Source organism: Myotis davidii, unplaced genomic scaffold, assembly GCF_000327345.1.
Source record: "Myotis davidii unplaced genomic scaffold, ASM32734v1 scaffold167, whole genome shotgun sequence".
Classification (NCBI taxonomy): Eukaryota; Metazoa; Chordata; class Mammalia; order Chiroptera; family Vespertilionidae; genus Myotis; species Myotis davidii.
Window position 1 is genome coordinate 6,632,887 of NW_006300048.1, and position 19,211 is coordinate 6,652,097.

General features: G+C 33.9%; 1 protein-coding gene across 1 annotated transcript in view; it reads left to right on the top strand.

Annotated features, from left to right (window-relative positions):
- CD2AP (CD2-associated protein) overlaps positions 1–19,211 on the top strand; it is a 159,305-nt gene that overhangs the window by 131,536 nt on the left and 8,558 nt on the right. Inside the window, exons 13-17 of the mRNA XM_015572164.1 lie at positions 7,204–7,369; positions 8,007–8,149; positions 14,875–14,987; positions 15,667–15,768; positions 17,260–17,441. Coding sequence (XP_015427650.1) covers positions 7,204–7,369; positions 8,007–8,149; positions 14,875–14,987; positions 15,667–15,768; positions 17,260–17,441 — 706 coding nt within the window. The remainder of the gene's footprint in view (positions 1–7,203; positions 7,370–8,006; positions 8,150–14,874; positions 14,988–15,666; positions 15,769–17,259; positions 17,442–19,211) is intronic.

Here is a 19,211-nt window from a genome sequence, read left to right on the forward strand (position 1 = left end):
AAATTCAAAAAAAAACCACAAAAAAACAACCTACAGGCATACCTTATTATTATTATTGTTATTATTATTGTGCTTGGCTTTATTGTGTTTCACAGATGTTGTGTTCTTTTACAAATTGAAGGCAAAATCCTTCTACCAGCAAAGATTACAACTTGCTTTATTGTGATACTTGCTTTATTGTAGCAGTTTGGAACTGAACCCACAATATCACCAAAGAGTGTAAAATTCACAATGTCCTTTATCTGATTTTTAAAAAATTTATCAGGTATCAGGGAGGGGGAAACAGGAGAAAATAGTGACCAATAACTCAAAGAAAAATCAGTCCATTTAAGGAGACCCAGAAATGATAAGACATAATGGAAGTAACAGCAAGGACATTAAAAGAGCTATTGTAAATGTATCCCATGTATTCCAGAAAGTGGAAGAAATTTGAACACAATGGTGTCAGAAATGGAAAATATAAAAAGAAACCCCAAATTGAACTTTGTGGATGATGAATACAATATCTGAAATGAAAACCACTGGATGGAATTACCAGGAGATTGGAGAATAGAGAAGAAAATATTAATGAATTAGAAGATAAAGCAATAGAAACTATCTAAAATGTATAGAAAAGACTAGGGATAAAAAATGAACAGAGCATCAGTGCCCTGAGAGACAATATCAGTTGGTTTTACTTATTGATAAAATAAGTAATGGGGACAGGAAAAAATATTTGAAGAAGTAATAGTTGAAAAGATTTCAGATCTGGTGAAAACTATAATCCTATAGATCCAAGAAGTTTAATGAATGCCAAGCAGAAGAAACATAAAAGAAACCACCTTAAGGCATATCATAATGCATTTGACTAAAGCAGTGACAAAGAGAAGAGCGGATAAAGTTGGAAAGAAAATACCTTTCAGCCTTGAGTTGTCACCCAGCAAAAATACCTTTCAGGAAATGGAGGCAAAATAAAAACTTTCACACAAAATCTGAGGAAACACATGCCCAACAAACTATATGCTACATAGAAAATGTTAAAAGTTATTTTTTGGAGAAGGAAAATGATGCTATGTAGGTGTTTGGATGTACACCAAGTAATGAGGGATACCAGAAATGGTAAATACAGTGGGGCCTTGACTTACGAGTTTAATTCGTTCCGTGATGGAGCTCGTAACTCAAATTACTCGTATGTCAAATCAATTGTGAACCAGTGAGACACGTGATGCTGGGCTGATGTTGTGGCGTTCCCTGTGACATTCGCTGCGCCAGCTAGCGGTGGGGTATCTGAAGCTGGCTCGTAACCTGAATTTTAGCTTGCAACTCAACGCAAAAAATCAGCCAAGAGAGGACTCATATCTCGAAAAACTCGTTAGTCTGGATACTCGTAAGTCAAGGCCCCACTGTATGTAAATAAATAGAAAAGACATTTGTTCTCTTAGTTTTAAATCTTCATACCAAAATTCCACTGAAAAGATTTTTTCTTTTTTAAGAGAGTGTAAAAGGGAGAGAGGGAGGGAGGTAGAAAAACATCTATGTAAGAGATACATTAATTGGTTGCCTCTCGCACACACCTCGGCCAATGTTGGGATTAAACCTGCAACCAAAACACGTGCCCTTGACTGGGAATCGAACCCGCAGCTCATTGTTGGGCAGGCCGATGCTCTAATCACTGTGCAACACTGGTCAGGGCTTCACTGAAAAGATTTTAAAATTGATGTGTTGGTTTCAAAGTTTAAGTGCAAATATAAGAATCTAATCTAATAATAGACAAACAGGGTAATTGACCGTACCTTCGCTACGCCTCCCATTGGCTAATCAACAAGATATGCAAATTAACCACCAACAAAGATGGCGGTTAATTTGCATATGTAGGCACGAAACAGAGCAGCGAAGGCCTGGGTGCCGGGTGCCGGAGGAAAACCAGTGCCGGCAGCCAGGGGAAGGGAAGGCCTATCGCATGAATCTTTTCGTGCAACAGGCCTCTAGTTGTTTTATAAGTGAAACAAGACTAATGTATAACAAGGGACAAAACTCTTAATATTTTTCAAAATGTTTTTATTAACTTGACATGACTTTGATAGATCTGGTGCAAGGAATAGGGAAAATGGACTAGGGGAGAGAGCCAGTTTCAATCTGATACTAAATATTGGTGCAGATTAATTTAACCCTTTTTAAATAAAAATAGGCATAAATGAAAGTTCTATCCTTGTTCCACAGTCAACAGAGCAAGCCTTTTCAAGCCATGTCAAGTGCCACGTTAGGAGCCTTAGCTCTCTGACAGGAAATAAAGCATATTTCACCAGTACGTGTGTTCATGACTTTATCTCTCATGATCCTAATTGCGCAGAAGGTATTTTTTGAAAAGCTCTGCTGTGTTGGGGAGGGAGAAAAAGAGCCACTGGAAGACATGCATCTGATCATCCTGCATTTGACTTAAGTGAGGATGCTTTATTCCTTGGGATACTTCTTCAAATCTTAAGAATGGAGTTTAAATCTTCACTGTCTACTCCTTGCCCCAACACGCCATGTGTATCTTCTCAGATCTACTTAGCAGTTTTATGCCGCTGATTTTCTCAGAGGTACCTTGAATGCCAGCCATGCTGTGCCTCAGAAGACTGGCACTATCAGCACTTTGAGTATAAGTTTTTCTCTTGCTTTTTGGAAAAGCTTTCCTAGACATACCTATCAGTAATTTATTTCATTTTTGGTGTACTTTCTCTTCCTTGGCATGAAATATGTATGTATGACAGGAAGGGATGAACTGATGTTTATTTTGGGGTGCCAGGCAGGGAGGTGTAGGATAGGATATAATAAAAGCTCTGTCAGGCTTATAAAAATCAATTAAATGATAACCTTTAACATGTCCTCCTCAAGGCCCTAGGCACATCCACAGCAAGAACAGAATAGGCTGCTGAAGCCTCGCCTGGTTCCACATTTTTATTATTAGAGGCAGTGAATCTGCTCACTTTTCCTTGAGGAGCATTTCTTCTCTGTTTGAAAAGTTGGGGTCAGCCTTCTTATTTTTCAGTTGATTCCTAAACAGAACATAACCAGGCTCATTTAAGATCACTTATTATTGGAGGTGTCTTTTAATCTGTGACACAATCTGTAGTACATAGACATTGAGTTGAAACCTGTGGCAGGACTCTATTGTATTTTATATTTAGCATGCTTACCAAAAAGGAAATGATACTTATCTCTAATGTTCTACAAAGGACATTTTGATATCTCTAATTTCTCTCTCCAGATTGAACCTAAAAATAATCTTGACCTCTTAAGAAGTGGCAAACTATATTTATTTATAACCATACCTGAAACAGACTTAACAAATGCTAAACATATAACATAAATTCAATCAGTTATGTATGAGGCAGCTTGCTTCTGCTAATTACTAGGAAGATTAAAAAGTTTCTTTTTCATTTTAAAAAATATTCTGACCATTGCTAGTTGAATAGTTAATAGACATTAACTACTGTATTGTGATTATACAGAGACTTAGAAAATGAGCAGAATGTGTTGACTAGAAAAGCAAAGGTGATTCTACAGAAAGAGAATATGAAAAGAATGAGAGAAAGCATAGCATATTCAGGAAATGGCTACAGGCACCTAGGAGGAGTTTTGAGGAACTAAGCTAGAAAGGTAGCTTGGTACAGTTGTCCTCAATCCTGGTCACATGTGAGAATACTTGAGTGTCTAAAAAATATGTTGATGCCTAGGTTCCTCTTCAGAATTTTATAGGGTAGGGCTCAGGTTTTAGCCTATATAACGTGATTCTAATCTGAAGACAAAATTGAGAACTATTTGTGTAGTTCATGATAGGCCTTTCAATGGTATGGGATATAGCATGTATTTAACTATAATAATAAAATTGTAATATGCTAATTAGACTGGACAGCTGGATGACCTTCCGGACGAGGCTGGGGCTGCGAGGGCCATGCCTCTTGCACAAATTTCGTGCATTGGGCCTCTAGTCTGTTTACATCTTGCCCTGCTCCAAAAAGGATTTAAAGTAGTGATAAGGGTTTCAGAATTTATACTATGGAAATAGTGTATTTTCCCTCAAATATGTGTATGTTATATATAACACATCAACTTAATGTGTTTGAATGCTTCCTATTGCATTTGGAAGAAATACCCAGTTTATAATATTTTTTTCTCTAAAGCAGACTTTCTTGATCACTTTAGCCTTAGCCTAGCCTTGCAAGTTTTGAGTGATCTGGCTTCTGTTGACTTTTCTAATATTTCTCATAATTTTCTTGCTCACTGTGTATAGTACACTCCCCCACTATATCATGTTTTTAGAATACCAGTATTTTTTTTTTCCAGAGTTACATGGTATAGTACTATTTCCCTGGAATCCTTTCTCTCTTATACTCCTTTCAGAAACTTTTTATGGCTAATTCCTTTGTATTTTTCAGGTTTCAGTTATAATATCCAGCTTATGTCACCTCCTTGAATTAGTTTTTTTAATTACTCTATCTAAAACTAGATATAACTCATTGTCATATGTCACCTATTAGTTTAGATTTATTTTGTTTTCTCACGTGACTAAATTTCATAAAGGCACAGGTGTAGGGAGTGTGTGTGTGTGTGTGTAAATCTTATTTGACATTGGTTCTGTAGGTCCTTGCACAGTAGGTATATAATGCATACGGATACACAGTACAATATTTATTGTATAATTTAAACACTGGTGTGACCTGTTTAGATGTGTTTTTCTGAAACTTTGTTCTCATGCTATTTAGGTAGATGTAGTGGTGGTATAGATAAAAAAAAAAAGTTGGATGTTTTAAAAGCAAAGAAAATAAAATACTCATTCAAACTTACTTAAACAATTGGGAAACAGTCTTAGGTAATTAGAAGTCCAGAAGTAGGGGTCATCCGACCTCCCTCACCCCAAACTCTATAATTTATGATGGACCTGGATTCTCTCTTTCTCTCTTCATTCTGCCAGCCTAGTGTCTACTTTATCTTCTAAACTGGTTCCCCTTGTGTGGTTACAACAATGTTGACAGTGCCAGTCAGGGCAACATGACATTTTTCTAAAGGAGATACACAAATGGCTTACAAGCACATGACAAGATGTTCAGTGTCATTAGGGAAATGAAAACCAAACCACAGTGAGCTACTGCTTCACATTAATATTAAAAATGGAAAATAGCAATATTAGCAAGGATGTGCTGAAATTAAACCCCTCGTATATTGCTGATACGAATATAAAATGTTTCAGTTGCTGTGAAAATTTTTGGTAGTTCCTCAAAAAGTTAAACATTAAATTACCATATGTTTCAGCCATTCCTCTTAAATACATACCAAAAATAATTGGAAACAGGTATTCAAACAAATAGTTGTACACAAATGTTCATAGCAGCGCAGTTCACAATAGCCAAAAGGTGGAAGCAACCGAATATCCTTCAATAAATGAATGGATTATGCTATATTCATGGATACTATTCAGTCACAAAAAGAAAAAAAATAGTGATACCTGCTATAATGCGGATGAACCTCAAAAACATTATTATGCTACATGAACTAAGCCAGACAAAAAAGGTCACATACTGTATAATTCCATGTATATATAGAATAAATAAATCTATAGAGGTAGAAGGCACCTTGGTAGTTTCCAGGGGGCTGAGTAAAGGAGGGAAAAGGGAATAAATGATTAAGGGAACAAAGTTTTCTTTTGGGAGATGAAAGGGTTTTAGAGGTAGGTAGACATGGTGGTTGTAAAACATTGTGAATATACTAAATGGCACTGATTTGTTCACTTTAAAATGGTTAATTTTATGTAAGTTTTACCTGAATTAAAATCTAGTACACAAATACATTGCCATCATATATTAATTATACAGAGTGTCCCCAAAAATGTATACACATTTTAAAAGCTGCTCATTTAATTTTCATTCCTTTCAGGGTTAAACTAATTTGAAATAATGGGTGAAGCCAGACTAAGCTTTGAACAAAAAATTTATCCTAAAGTGCCACTAGACTTTTTTTTTTTTTTATGGGGATACATAAAAGATAAAGTTTCCGGTACAAAACCAGGAACAGTCGACGAATTGGGGCACAAATACCAAAGGAAATGATTCTTAATGTTTGTAATTCCATTGCTTTGTGTTATCAGCAGAGCCTGGACCAGAATGGTTATCAGTTTGAAAACAGGCATTGACAAAAAAATTTCTGTAGATTTTTTAAAGTTTTGAAAATGGACTCTATATTAATAAACACTGACTTTATAGTCATTCAAATTATGTATACCCTTTTGGGGACGTCCTGTATAATAAATCAGTATGCTGTAGTGATTTAATCACAGATATACCAGGGATGCTGAATCTTATTTTTGATACATTTGCTTTCCATGAATATTATCTGTTAAAAGAAGAATGTATATTCAGTTAATCAGTGAAATTCTATTTGCTATCCTTTAACATTTTTTTCTGATATTTTTTTATAAAACATCTATTTAACTGTTTTATAGAAATTTAAGTTTGGATGACCAGAGTTTTAAAGACTAAGCTATATTTCATATGTTCCAAGGAAATGTGTTAATACCATGCACTTTCGGTGATAAAATTGTTTTTCTTAACATTGTTTAAAAATGTCCTCAATATTGTTTTGTCCAACATATTTTCACATTTATTTCATAGAGTTAGTAAATTAAATGTTAATAAAATTCCTAATACCAAGGTGAGAATTACAAATACAAGCCTGTAATTTTCTTACCTTTGCTTAATCAGTCTAGCATCAGTTTCTCTTAAATGTCTCTTAACATTTGATTTTTTTTGTCATTGTGATTATTTCAAAATAATTGTTAAATGGCACTAGGATTCCTACTCATTTTCAGCTCCTATTTTATTTTTACTAAGTGATCTGATGGACTTAAGTATAGATAATCTTGTTCTCAGCTTAGAGTAAAATTACAAGTGGTTATATTTGAGTGGAATACCACTCCTAAAAGCAAAGGATGCTGAGAAGACAATAAGAAGCAGGCATTATTTGTACATCAGGGCTTATTTGGGGGCCCCCACCCCACCAAAGTAAACTTTTTTAGACATTTAGGCTTATTATAACTTTCAAACAAAACAGTGTGCACACGCTCACTTACTAGTATGTCTCTCTTCTCTGTTTCACACTTTTCCAGCCTGGCATTACCTTTAAGCCCTAGAAAAACCTAAACAGTTAACATAGTTAATAACTTATTAACTTTTTTTAAATAATCAGATGAAAAATCCATGCTGGACCCAAAACCTTCTAAACCAGCTGCTCCACAAGTTCCACCCAAGAAGCCTACTCCACCCACCAAAGCCAATAATTTATTGAGATCTTCTGGAACAGTATACCCAAAGCGACCTGAGAAACCAGTTCCTCCACTACCACCTGTAGCCAGGTAAGTTTTAAGTAGTTTATTAATTTACCTGCCTTTGACATCAATGCCTTTCTACTAGTAAATCTCAAAGAAAATTTTAAAGTATTTGGTTTCCATGTTTTTTCTATATATTTTAATAATTCCTCTGTTAAATATTAACCTTATATTCATACTTATATTCAGTGACTATACTCATATTAAGCTGTTTTTACATTTCTGATTTTTTTAAAAATATATATTTTTATTGATTTCAGAGAGGAAGGAAGAGGGAGAGAGAGTTAGAAACATTAATGATGAGAGAATCACTAATCGGCTGCCTCCTCCTGCACGCACCCCCCCCCCCCCACACACACACACACACTGGGGATCGAGCCTGCAACCCGGGCACGTGCCCTTGATTGGAATCGAACCTGGGACCCTTCAGACTGCAGGCCGACGCTCTATCCATCGAGCCAAACCTGCTAGGTCTACATTTCTGATTTTATTAGGATTATAGTTTTAAGGTAGAAGTCAGTGTTTATGGAAATCATTTTATAGAACAGAAAGAAAACTCGGTATTATGCTATAACATCTTTAGTCCCATTAAATTAAAATGTTACAAAATAGTCATGTTTCACATACAAGTGATTTTTGCCACTGTTTGATTTTCTCATTTCAGGATTAATGGGGAAGTGCCTGCCATTTCATCAAAATTTGAAACTGAGCCAGTATCAAAACCAAAGTTAGATTCTGAACAGTCACCACTTAGACCAAAATCAGTAGATCTAGATTCATTTACAATTAGGAGCTTTAAAGAAACAGGTAAGTTAACGTGTAGAAAGGTGGTACATTTTAAAACTTGCCGGTATAGTTTCCAGAAACGATTTAAAATAAATTTGTATATACAATTCGTGTGTGGACAGATACAGTGGAATTTAATTAAAATTTGTTTTAAATCTATGAAGCCAAAATAGAAAAACATAAAAGAAGATAAATAGGCAGAATATTTATGATTCACATAAACTTCCTTATTGGCCAGAGGACTGAGGTGGCTATTAAGAGTTCATCCATTTATCGTTCTGTCTCTTCAGAATAGAAAGACCACACCACCTAAGTCAGGCAGATCTGAGGATGTTTTAGTTTTAGAAGTTTAAAAATAAAGAGGTGATGTAGACTTTAATACCAGCACTAGATTACATTTAAGAATGTTTTTATTTTCTACTTAATACCAATATACTTTTCAATTCAGACAAATAGGCTTTTGTGACTTACTCTCTTTCTTATATATCAGCGGGCTTCTTTAGATAAATGTTGTTCATCAACTTTCAGACTGATTTTTTCAGCCTGTTAATCATCTTTATTAGTTTCCAGTCTTTTATCCATATTAGTTCTAAAATGGAACACTTGAAGCAGAGAAAGTCTTGATACAAATCAAAGGTCTCACTATTAAAGCGTTGTACATTGTGGTAATGGTTATTGTATAGTACTTAGAATTTGTTTTTAGTTTTTATACATTTTCAAAGCACTTTCTCATATATGTTCTTATTTTATCTTTACAGTAACTGTAAGAGGCAAATACTAATTTTTCTATTTTACATCTAAACAGAGAAAGCTAAAGGTACATCGGATGTTCAAGATCACATAAACCAGAAGGGAACTTTTTAAATCCCCTTTATAATCACTCTATGAAATATTTTTTTAAATTTTTAATATTTTAAATATGTTTTTAGTTTCAGTGTTGATGTAAACTCAAGGTCAGTTACACTTAGATTTTTTTTTGTCACTATATTGGAAAAAGTACTATTTATCAACTTCCAAAATTCTTCAGATGATTTCATTTGTCTTTCCTCTTTTCAGTTTGCCAATACCAAACCTCTGACCTAAACATGGCCTCTCTCAGGTTTTTAATTTAAGTGTTTTATAAATCCTTTTATCATGTATTTTGGGTCCTGCCTGCTCTGGATAAAGCCATATTCATTGATAATTTGTGGAATTTGAGATGTTGGTTGTATTTTAGAGGCATTCACTCAGATATGTTCAGTATGTTTTATCTGATGAAAATTATTCATATTCACTGTTAGTTAAATAAAATAAAATTCTCTTTGTGTTTTTAAAAATACTCCTTTCTGTTGAGGTTAGTGGTGAAAATACAATTCTATCAGTTCTTACTGTTTTCTCTTTGATGTAAAATACAGCTAGAAATGTGTTTTCAAAAGTCGTAGTTGGAGAAATAAAGATTAAGTGCACAGTTTTAACTCTAGAAATAAAAACTCCATGGACATTACCTTTTTAATCTCCACAGTTATCTTCAATTTTTATCAGAAGTCTTAAATTTTAATGAGTCATTTGGGGAGCTGAAGAAGTAATATTTAGAGCTTCTATATTCTGTATTTTTCTGTTACTTTGTATCATTCTTGCATATATTTCATCATTTGGTTGTCTCAAGGTCATGAAAATTACAAAATAAAATTTTTTTAAGTAAATAAAAATCATTTTTAGTTTTCCAAACTTTTTCAATATACAATCACCAGTAAATTTTGTTTCCTTTGCTACATTTCTAATAAAAATGATGTGTAACAGTGTGAAAGTATTGGTGGTTGAAAAGTTCTACTTTTTGCCTTGTTTTTGGTCCCAATTCTTAGCTTACATCCATAGCCATTATTCAGTCTTCATTAAAAACCAAAAAAGGCTTTGTGGAACAGGGTTTTGAAATTTTCTGATTTCATTCTTTATCAAATGAATAAGGGAGTAACTTAAAGATGCTGAGACTTATATATGGTCTAGAAACTAACAGCTGACTTTCAAGCTGCTGTCTTTTATTCTTTCAGGAATAAAGCTATCAGTCTGCCCTAGGTGTTCCACACTTATACCCTATAAAGTTCAGAAAATATAAATTTTGGAAATTGAGCTCATTTTAAGTAGCAGATATTTACTAAGTAAGAAGTGTTCTCTCTTCAGTACTGTTTTAGGCATAAGTAGTGTGTCAACGTGAAAGACATAGCTGCTGACAGTAGCTTATGTCTCAGACCATAACTCAGGTTATTCCTTATTTTCTTTTTATTAAAATATCAGATGATCTTAGTACGTGTAGTAGAAAGGTGTTTTACCTCTTCTTCAGAAACTGTGTTCTACATCAAATACAGCCTCAAATTTGGCTTATTTTAAATTATATTTTTGACTCAGGTTTTACATTTTTTAAACAGCATATCAGTCTAGAGACCTTTAACACATTTTGTATCGCTCAGGAGTTTTCTCGTGTTTCGCGTGCCATCTGTTAAGGACCGCTCACGAGTGTTCTCGTTTTTCACGCTCATGGAAAAAGGAGCGAATCTAGATACTTATGTAAATTTTGTTTGGTCCCTCTTCATAGAGGAAAATGTTTTACACAGTACCATACGTTAAAAAAGTACTAGGAACTTTAATTGTTTAATTGTTTAATTGTTTTTGTAAATAAAAATATTATAATTATTGAAAAACAACACCTAAAGTGCATTATGATGATAAGTTTCAGAAAGTTTTTAAAAATACAAAAATCTTCTTAGAGTTTCATTATGATGTAAAGTAGTAAATAATTTCAAGTGAAATGAAGAGTAGAAAGTACACTGTCCTTGCTATTAAAAAATGTGCGTTGTAAATTATTAGCTGATGGTCATTATTGGCATGTTTCTTCTATTAATCTATTTTCTTGCTTAAGTAACAATTGAACAGCCCAAAATTTCTATGATACTTATTAGAATGCCTGACATGGAAGTTGATATAAAGTTATTTCCTTTCTGCTCCCCCCTCCATTGTTAATCCCATCTCGTTCTGTTTCTGCTCCTATCTAGGAAGGATGTAAATTCCTGATCCTCCTCTCAGATAGGATTTTCCTGTATATAAAGGCATATAAAACACATGTATGTATATGAGTACAGACTCTGACTTTGTACATATAAGAAAAAGATTCCTAGAACAGTCAATTTGGTTTTATTTTTCTTTTGAAAAGTTTATACATATCCTCTTATATTATATAAAATAGTACTACAAGTTGTAGAGCTGTTACAACCATGTTACTATTGCTTTTTCAAACACTTCATAAAAAATTAGTTAGTATAATCTCGCTGCCACTACTGGTTAATTATAAACTTTATGTGGTCTAAATAGTTAATTTTCCAGACAGTTTACAATTAGTTTTAAAATAGAAAATTTAGTGGTAATGTAATTATGTCAAAAGCACAGATGATGAAGTATTCTTAGAGTGTAGCATATATCCTTTTGTTGTTAATCTGCACCTGACGATATTTTTTTTCATTGATTTTTCGGTAGACTGGAAGAGAGGGAGAAGGGGAGAGAGAGAGATTGGTGGCCTCCTCCACATACCCCAACTGGGGCTGGGGATCGAAACTGCAACCCTTTTGTATGCAGGGCCACTCTCTAACCACCGAGATACATGGGCCATGGTGTATTTTATCTTTTTAAATTGCTTTTCTGTGGTAAATTCTTCTTGGGTTAAAATTTGTATTTTCTAATGATTTCCTCGATGTCATTCTAGAGAGTTATTATATTAATGAATTTTCAGTTACATATATATGAGATTTCAAGTGTTATACTAAGTTGCATTTTTATACTGAAATATTTTAAAAGAATAATATAGTTTTTATTAGATCATAGAATTAAAATTTTCTCATATTTACTATATGCTGAAGACTAAAACTTGATCAAAAGGTAGTTTAATTTTAGTAACAGCTATACTAGTATTGAGTTGTTAATATATTGATTTATTACTCTGACCACTAATTTTAGTATTAAAACATCCTTTTGGAAACTGTCTTAGTGTTCAGTGAGTAATAAAAAAAATGCTTATTGAAAAAATATCTATTGAAATTTATACCCATCATAATTTTCCCTTTGAAAAATGAAAGAAAAAATCTAAAATCCAGGACACATCTTATGTAAATTTAGATTATTTGTAATAGGTATATGCTAAACATTGAACTGCTTCTATTCGTTCTACAACTGTTCCTTTTTCCTGCTTTGTAAAATAATTTTTTTGGTTTAGTCTTTTTTCTAGACATTTCTATCCTTGACTTTTCTTTCCAGATTTTGTTTCCTAGCCTGTTTGCCATGTTTCCCTTCTTACGTGTCAGAAAATTATTCTACCTTTCTCCATTTTGGTAAGATAACAATTTATAAAAGAAATCAAAATATTATATTCAGTATAAATAGGTGGTGCACATTGATTTTTTTTGTAATTTTACTAAAAGTGTACATGTTTGTCTGTCTATTCTAACCCTTTGGTTTTCCATTTTAAAATAAAATGAAATTCATTTGGGAAGATTTTCCTGGTCAGTTTAAGATATTTTTTGATAAAAGTTTTGTGTTTACTTGAAAACAATAAAAATCAGTTTACTTTCTCCCCCAATTTGATATTTCATTGTGATTTTTAAAAACTCCATGTCATCTTAGGCAGTATTTAAAAATTTAAATGGCTGGCAGAGTGACATTATGATTGCAAGAGTTAAGCAGTTGTCATGCCTTTTATGCCACGTGGACAGTCTAAATCTATTGTTATTACTCAGAGAAATTGAAAAGTGTTTAATATATCATGAGTCCAAGATGTGCACTATTTCGTTTTACTAACCTAATGGCTTCAATGGAGGACCTGAGAGAGTTTTAGAATAGTAAAATCATTTATCTTGGTGTTGTAGCCCAAAATTGGACACATAAAAGGCCTTTTTTACATGAGCATGATGTATAATTTACCTTTATTTACCCTTTCAGTTTCATTTATCTTCATTCCTTTCTATGGTTTTCTGTTTATTTCTTTTTCTTTCTGCAAGTTGCTTCAATATGCATTTGAAAATAATCTCCAGGGACCAAAATGATTGGATTGTACTTTTCAAGGTTTTTTTTTATGTTGTCAATAAACATCAGTGTAAAAAATATTTTTTCACCCTTTAAACTACAGTATATTTTTAACATTTAAAAAATATTGATTATTTACTTTATTGGTGACATTTGCAGATAAAGTGATATGTGTGTGTGTGTGTGTGTGTGTGTGTGTATGTGTATGTACACACACACACACACACTCAAGGTCTTTCACACTGTATAATGACTTATACATTAAATCCACTGTTTATGATGATTTGTTATATTTTATAATTACTTACAGACTTATAATTATTTGACTCAAGACAGTAATTAAACCAAGCACATTGGATTGCCTATTGTGATGTATTAACCTAGTGACTAGATATAAAATAGAACCCAGAATATAATCCAAAATGTGAAGGTGAAGAGGAATTAAGTGGTCAACAGACATTTAAAGGTGTCACAAAATGCATATTGCCAAACAGTGATACCTAACTTCCTCTGCCTTACCCTTTTTTTCTTCATCCCTTTAAAAAAATATAAATGAATTACTTTGACTATGAAAATTGGTGCATAAGCTGAGGGCAGTAATGATTAGTATCTTTAGATTCTTTTATAAAATAGTATAACTGAGGTGGGGCATCTAAATATTTGACAGAAAGTGTATAAACAATCAGGTAACGATAACATGAAGAATGATTCGATACCTGGAAGATTAGACCAAAGAAATCTGCCATTTCAAGGATCTTGACTGTGATTAATATCCCTAGTTTTTAATTTGGGCTTAAGGAAGATAATAGTGACAGTGGAAGTATCTGGAATTATCCTTAAGGTTTTTTTATACTTATAGATACCTGTGCTTCAAAATTAAAGATCAACTCCTTTAGGAAGGTTTTCTGGATCATGTAGAAAAAGTAAAGGCATTATACATTATTGTTTCAGAGATATGAATTACTAGGTTTCTCTTTACATCTGTTATTGGATCGAAGGTCAGCCAGCCTTTGATGGTGGGGAAACAAGTGGATGATCTATGTAGGATTTTTCCTTGATCTCCCATCTGCCTTAGATTTATAACTACCTTATAACTTCTAAACATGGTGATGTCTCAGCAGAAATGCAGTGAACTATAAACAGTGTGCATCCCAGCTACAGTATACTGTTACATGCATACATACAGTATATCAAACACATTAAATTGTACTTTAACTTCACATTGAGAAAAGCAACTGGAAAGCAGCAGTGTGGGTCCCAGATATAGTAGAGCCCTTAAAATTTGAATATCAGGGTACTACCTGAAGTTTAAAACAAAGTTTTTGTTTTTATTATATGATACAGTAATTAATTGAGTTGAAATAAATTATTTTTTATAAGGAAGAACTTAAGATGACAGCTCTTTTATGCAACAACAGCTTGTGACAAGTACAGATTTATATCTTCCAAGAACTTTTTGCTCTGGTCTAACTCTACTAAAAGCATGAACTTTATATTGTTACTAAAGTCTTATGCTATAAAATGTATCAGGTGAAGAGGAAGTTTGTTTTCTAAGGGTGAGTGTTGTTTTCTAAATGCATATGAAAAGCACAGGTCAACTTGTGAGTCCTTTAATTTAAAGCTTGCTAAAAATCCAGAAATATTTTTTACCTTACAAAATGCAGAGTTATCTCTTAGTGTATACATTGAATTTTATTCTCCAGATATTGTGAATTTTGATGACATAGCTTCCTCAGAAAACTTACTCCATCTCACTGCAAACAGACCGAAGATGCCTGGAAGAAGGTTGCCTGGCCGCTTCAATGGCGGGCATTCTGTGAGTTGCTCTTACTGTTGTAAAACGAGGACTTTAGCAGCTCTAGAATCCTTGTGAAGATAAGATCAAGGGAGGCTCTATAGCAGCAGTTTCCAACCTGTGGGTTGCAACCCCTTTGGGGGTCGAACGACCCTTTCACAGGGGGCGCCTAAGACCATCAGAAAACATGTAATTACATACTGTTTTTGCGATTAATCACTATGCTTTAATTATGTTCAATTTGTAACAATGAAATTGGGGGTCACCACAATGTGAGGAACTGTATTAAAGGGTCACGGCATTAGGAAGGTTGAGAACCACTGCAAGTAATGGGAGACAAGGGTAGACCATTGGGTAGTGCTGCTATTGCAAAAGGGAGGCAGGAGCAGGAAAGGATTTTTATGCTTTTTATACATTGCTGAGGATACTAGTAATACTTTAGTGCTAATATATTCGTTTTTAAGCACTGTGGTGCTTTTAAATTACCTAACTAGAGAAAATTTTCACTGCTGAGAGGGAACTTGTTTTTCCCTCAAGCTATGCAAATGTCTTATTCAGCTTGAAATTATGTAACATCCTGTTAATAATAATGGAACAGTAGGTGCAGAGAACAGAGATAAAAGTTATTTATTTTATTATCAAGTACTAACTTTTCCTGCTTTGGTGTTTTCTGTTTCTTGATTTTAAAAAAATCATTTAGCCAACTCAAAGCCCAGAAAAAATCTTGAAGTCACCCAAAGAAGAAGATAGTGCCAACATAAAGCCATCTGAATTTAAAAAGGATTCTTGCAACTCTCCAAAGGTGAGGTGTGCGCTGTGGTCTAAGATTTATATACTGTATAAGATTCTTTTTAAACGTCAAAGCTGTGTAATTTGAAGTGTCCTTTAAGAAATATCTCTTCTGCCAAGAAATAAAATAATACCTGCTAAAAAATTGAATTGTTAAAGCTGTCACACTATTCTCTGCAGATATATTTTTTTAAAGACCTCGCATTATTTTAAAGGCGTAATATAAGAATGTTATATGTTTTCTATTTGTTAAGGCATAGATCTATACATTTATTTTACTTTCATGAAACATATACTCATTAGGGCAGAAGCATTCACGTGTTTACTTCTTATCTAGCTTGGTGCTTGGTACCATAATAAGCACTGGAATGAGTGGTGGAATATATGGTTCCTCCCATCTATTTTATGATGTTAAGACCCTTTTCTAAACTCTTGCCATTTTTATTTAAAGGAGTATTACTACAATGGAATCATATTTAAGAAGGTCATCTTTCTTCCTTCCATTCATTCCAGGGCATTTGGCTGCTATTCCAGTTTATCAGATACCCGTAATCAGATTCTCTGAGCTGTTAGCAGTCCATTGAAATTTTATTTGCTGTTATTTTAGTGAAATAGTAAAAAATAGGTTGTCAGACCATGTGTTCATTTTAATGCCTCTATATGCACTTCATAATTACTTGTAAGTGAAGCTCTTTGGATATTCTAAATAATAATTTTAATATGGAGGATCAAAACAATATTGTAATGGTGATACGGTATTCTCCCATTATCTGTGGCAGATCTGTTTTCAGATCTCCCGGTATATATAATTTTATTTTTAATACATATATGCATACATACCTTTTTCCTTTTGGGAAGCATCAATGGCTTCTCTTTAGCATATCAATTGCCAGAACCAGTTGATCTGATAACCAAAATGGCTACTAAGTCACTAACAGTCAAGTAGCCTATACGCCGCTTGGACACCATGACAAACAGATGATTCACATTCTGGGCAGGACAGAACAAGACAACTCGAGATTTAATCACACTACTCAGAATGGCATGCAATTTAAAACAGGAATTTTTATCTCTGGAATTGTTTATTTAATATTTTAAGACAGAAAAGAAATATTTTCAGCCCAAGGTTGACTCCAAGTAACTGGAAGTGCATAAAGGGAAACTGCAGATAAAGGAGGGACTGTATATTCTTGCTTCTAGACATTCCACTAGGCAAACCATTCATAATGGTAAATCTAATGTATATTCTTTTTCTACTTTCTTTCTTTTAAAGAAAACAAAACCCTTGATATTTCTCACAAAAATATCTTAGTGATTTGCAAGTTCATTCTTTGGTGTGGTGTTTTCCAGTTGTGAACACCAGACTGCTTTTAGTATTCCAAATTTACTATTTATCTTGACATATTGTTTTATTCATCACCTTGTAGTAAAAACCTTTTGGACTTAAATGTAATATTAAATCTAAATACAAATAAAATTATAATAATTTCTATTATATTTTCAGCCATCTCTGTACCTTTCAACACCTTCAAGTCCTTCAAAACCAAATGCGGCTAGTTTTTTAACTCCATTAGAAATCAAAGCTAAATTAGAAGCAGACGATGGGGAAAAAAATTCCCTGGATGAAATTAAAGCTGAGATGATTGAACTGCTGTGCATTGTGGAAGCACTGAAAAAGGAGCACGGGTAAGGAGCCCTGGTTTGCTTCCTGGAGTACTACTTGACACTTGTGTAAAGAATTCTTCCAAATCATATGAAGTACAGATGTAGCATTCCAAGTTACTGGTATCAACAAGTATGTTTTCAAAGAAATTTCCATCAATAGTGCTTGTCTCCTCTTGGCAAAAACTTGAATTAGAAAACTTGTCCAAGTAGCCCAGTTATAGGAAAGGTACAGACATACTATTATTTAAAGCTAGACATTTACTGGCCAAACTCAGGAATTAATTAAACTTAAAAAAATTAGGAAAACCATATTGTATATTGGATCTGGGTATATCTTTTTATATGTTTATTTCTTAGAGGACTTAGATCACTGTTTCTGCTAGAGCCAAGCTGCATGTTTCTAAAACAAATGGGTTGGGATAGGTGGTTTCTAAGACCCATCTGTTACCCCTGAAAGTTTTTTGGATAATGGTATATGTTGACACATACCCTCAGTGAAAGTTAAGAACGTTTTCTGCAAAAGCCCAGTAATTAAACAGATCAAAGATGAGCTATCTAACTGAAGTGAGGGTGAAGGGTTAGGTGCTCTTTTCCTTTCTCACTGTCTCCTATAACCTCTACAAGTATTTCCTGGAATCTGATGTAAAAGTCCGTACCAGATATCATGTTACCTCTGAGCTTGAATGTACCATTTCTCCCCCAGTACTCAGTTGGCATTCAATTCTTTAATAAAAACAATATTGAGATGACTAATAGAATGTATTGTAGTTTGCAGAGCATTTTTTTAAACATCTCTTGGATACAAATAAAAATTTATCTTGAATGACGACTTAAATTATTTTATGCATATATATCATTCAGGGAGAGTATTTGTAATTTGATATATAATGGCTCTTTCTTGAATCCTTTAGTTTTTCTCTTCTGAGTTCAGCTATTTTTTCACAAATTCTGTAATATATGCATTATAAACTGTAAGTTATTTCATCTAGGAAATATTTTAAGAGTACCATGCATGTACCCAAGAATTCTCCTGATTTGTTGATTTTGACATTTTACATTTTTGATACCAGCTGTGCTTAATGAACTAATAATTACATATACAAATTTCCTGTAGGTGCTCTTAAATTAGCTGTAAAATGAATAAAATATTTATGATGTATTTTTTAATATATTTTAAAATGTGCCCACAACTAAGGTGCATGTCCTTGACCGGAATCAAACCAGTCTGCAGGCCAACGCTCTATCCACTGAGCCAAACCAATTAGGGCATGATGTATATTTTTAAACATAAAAGAAACATGCAGCCCTGACCAGTTTGGCTCAGTGGATAGAGTGTCAGCCTATGGACTGAAGGGTCCCAGGTTCGATTCCAGTCAAGGGCATGTACCTTGGTTGCAGGCACACCCCCAGTAGGGGGTGTGCAGGAGGCAGCTGATCGATGTTTCTCTCTCATCGATGTGTCTAACTCTCTGTCCCTCTCCCTTCCTCTCTGTAAAAAATTCAATAAAATATATATTTTTTTAAAAAAGAAACATGCAAATTGACCATCCCTCCACTATGCCCACCAGCCAATCAGAGTGATATGCAAATTAATTTGCATACACAGGCATGGAGCAAAGACTGAAGGCAGCGTAGAAGGAAGTCAAGCGCTGCAGAAGGGAGTAAAGCGGAGGAGAAGGGAACGGAGCTGAGGCAGCAGAGATGGGAGGAAGCTGAGGCAGCGGAGAAGGGAGCGAAGCCCGGGCTCAGGAAGCCCTGTTCTTGCAGGAATCTGCCTGCAATGGCCTCTAG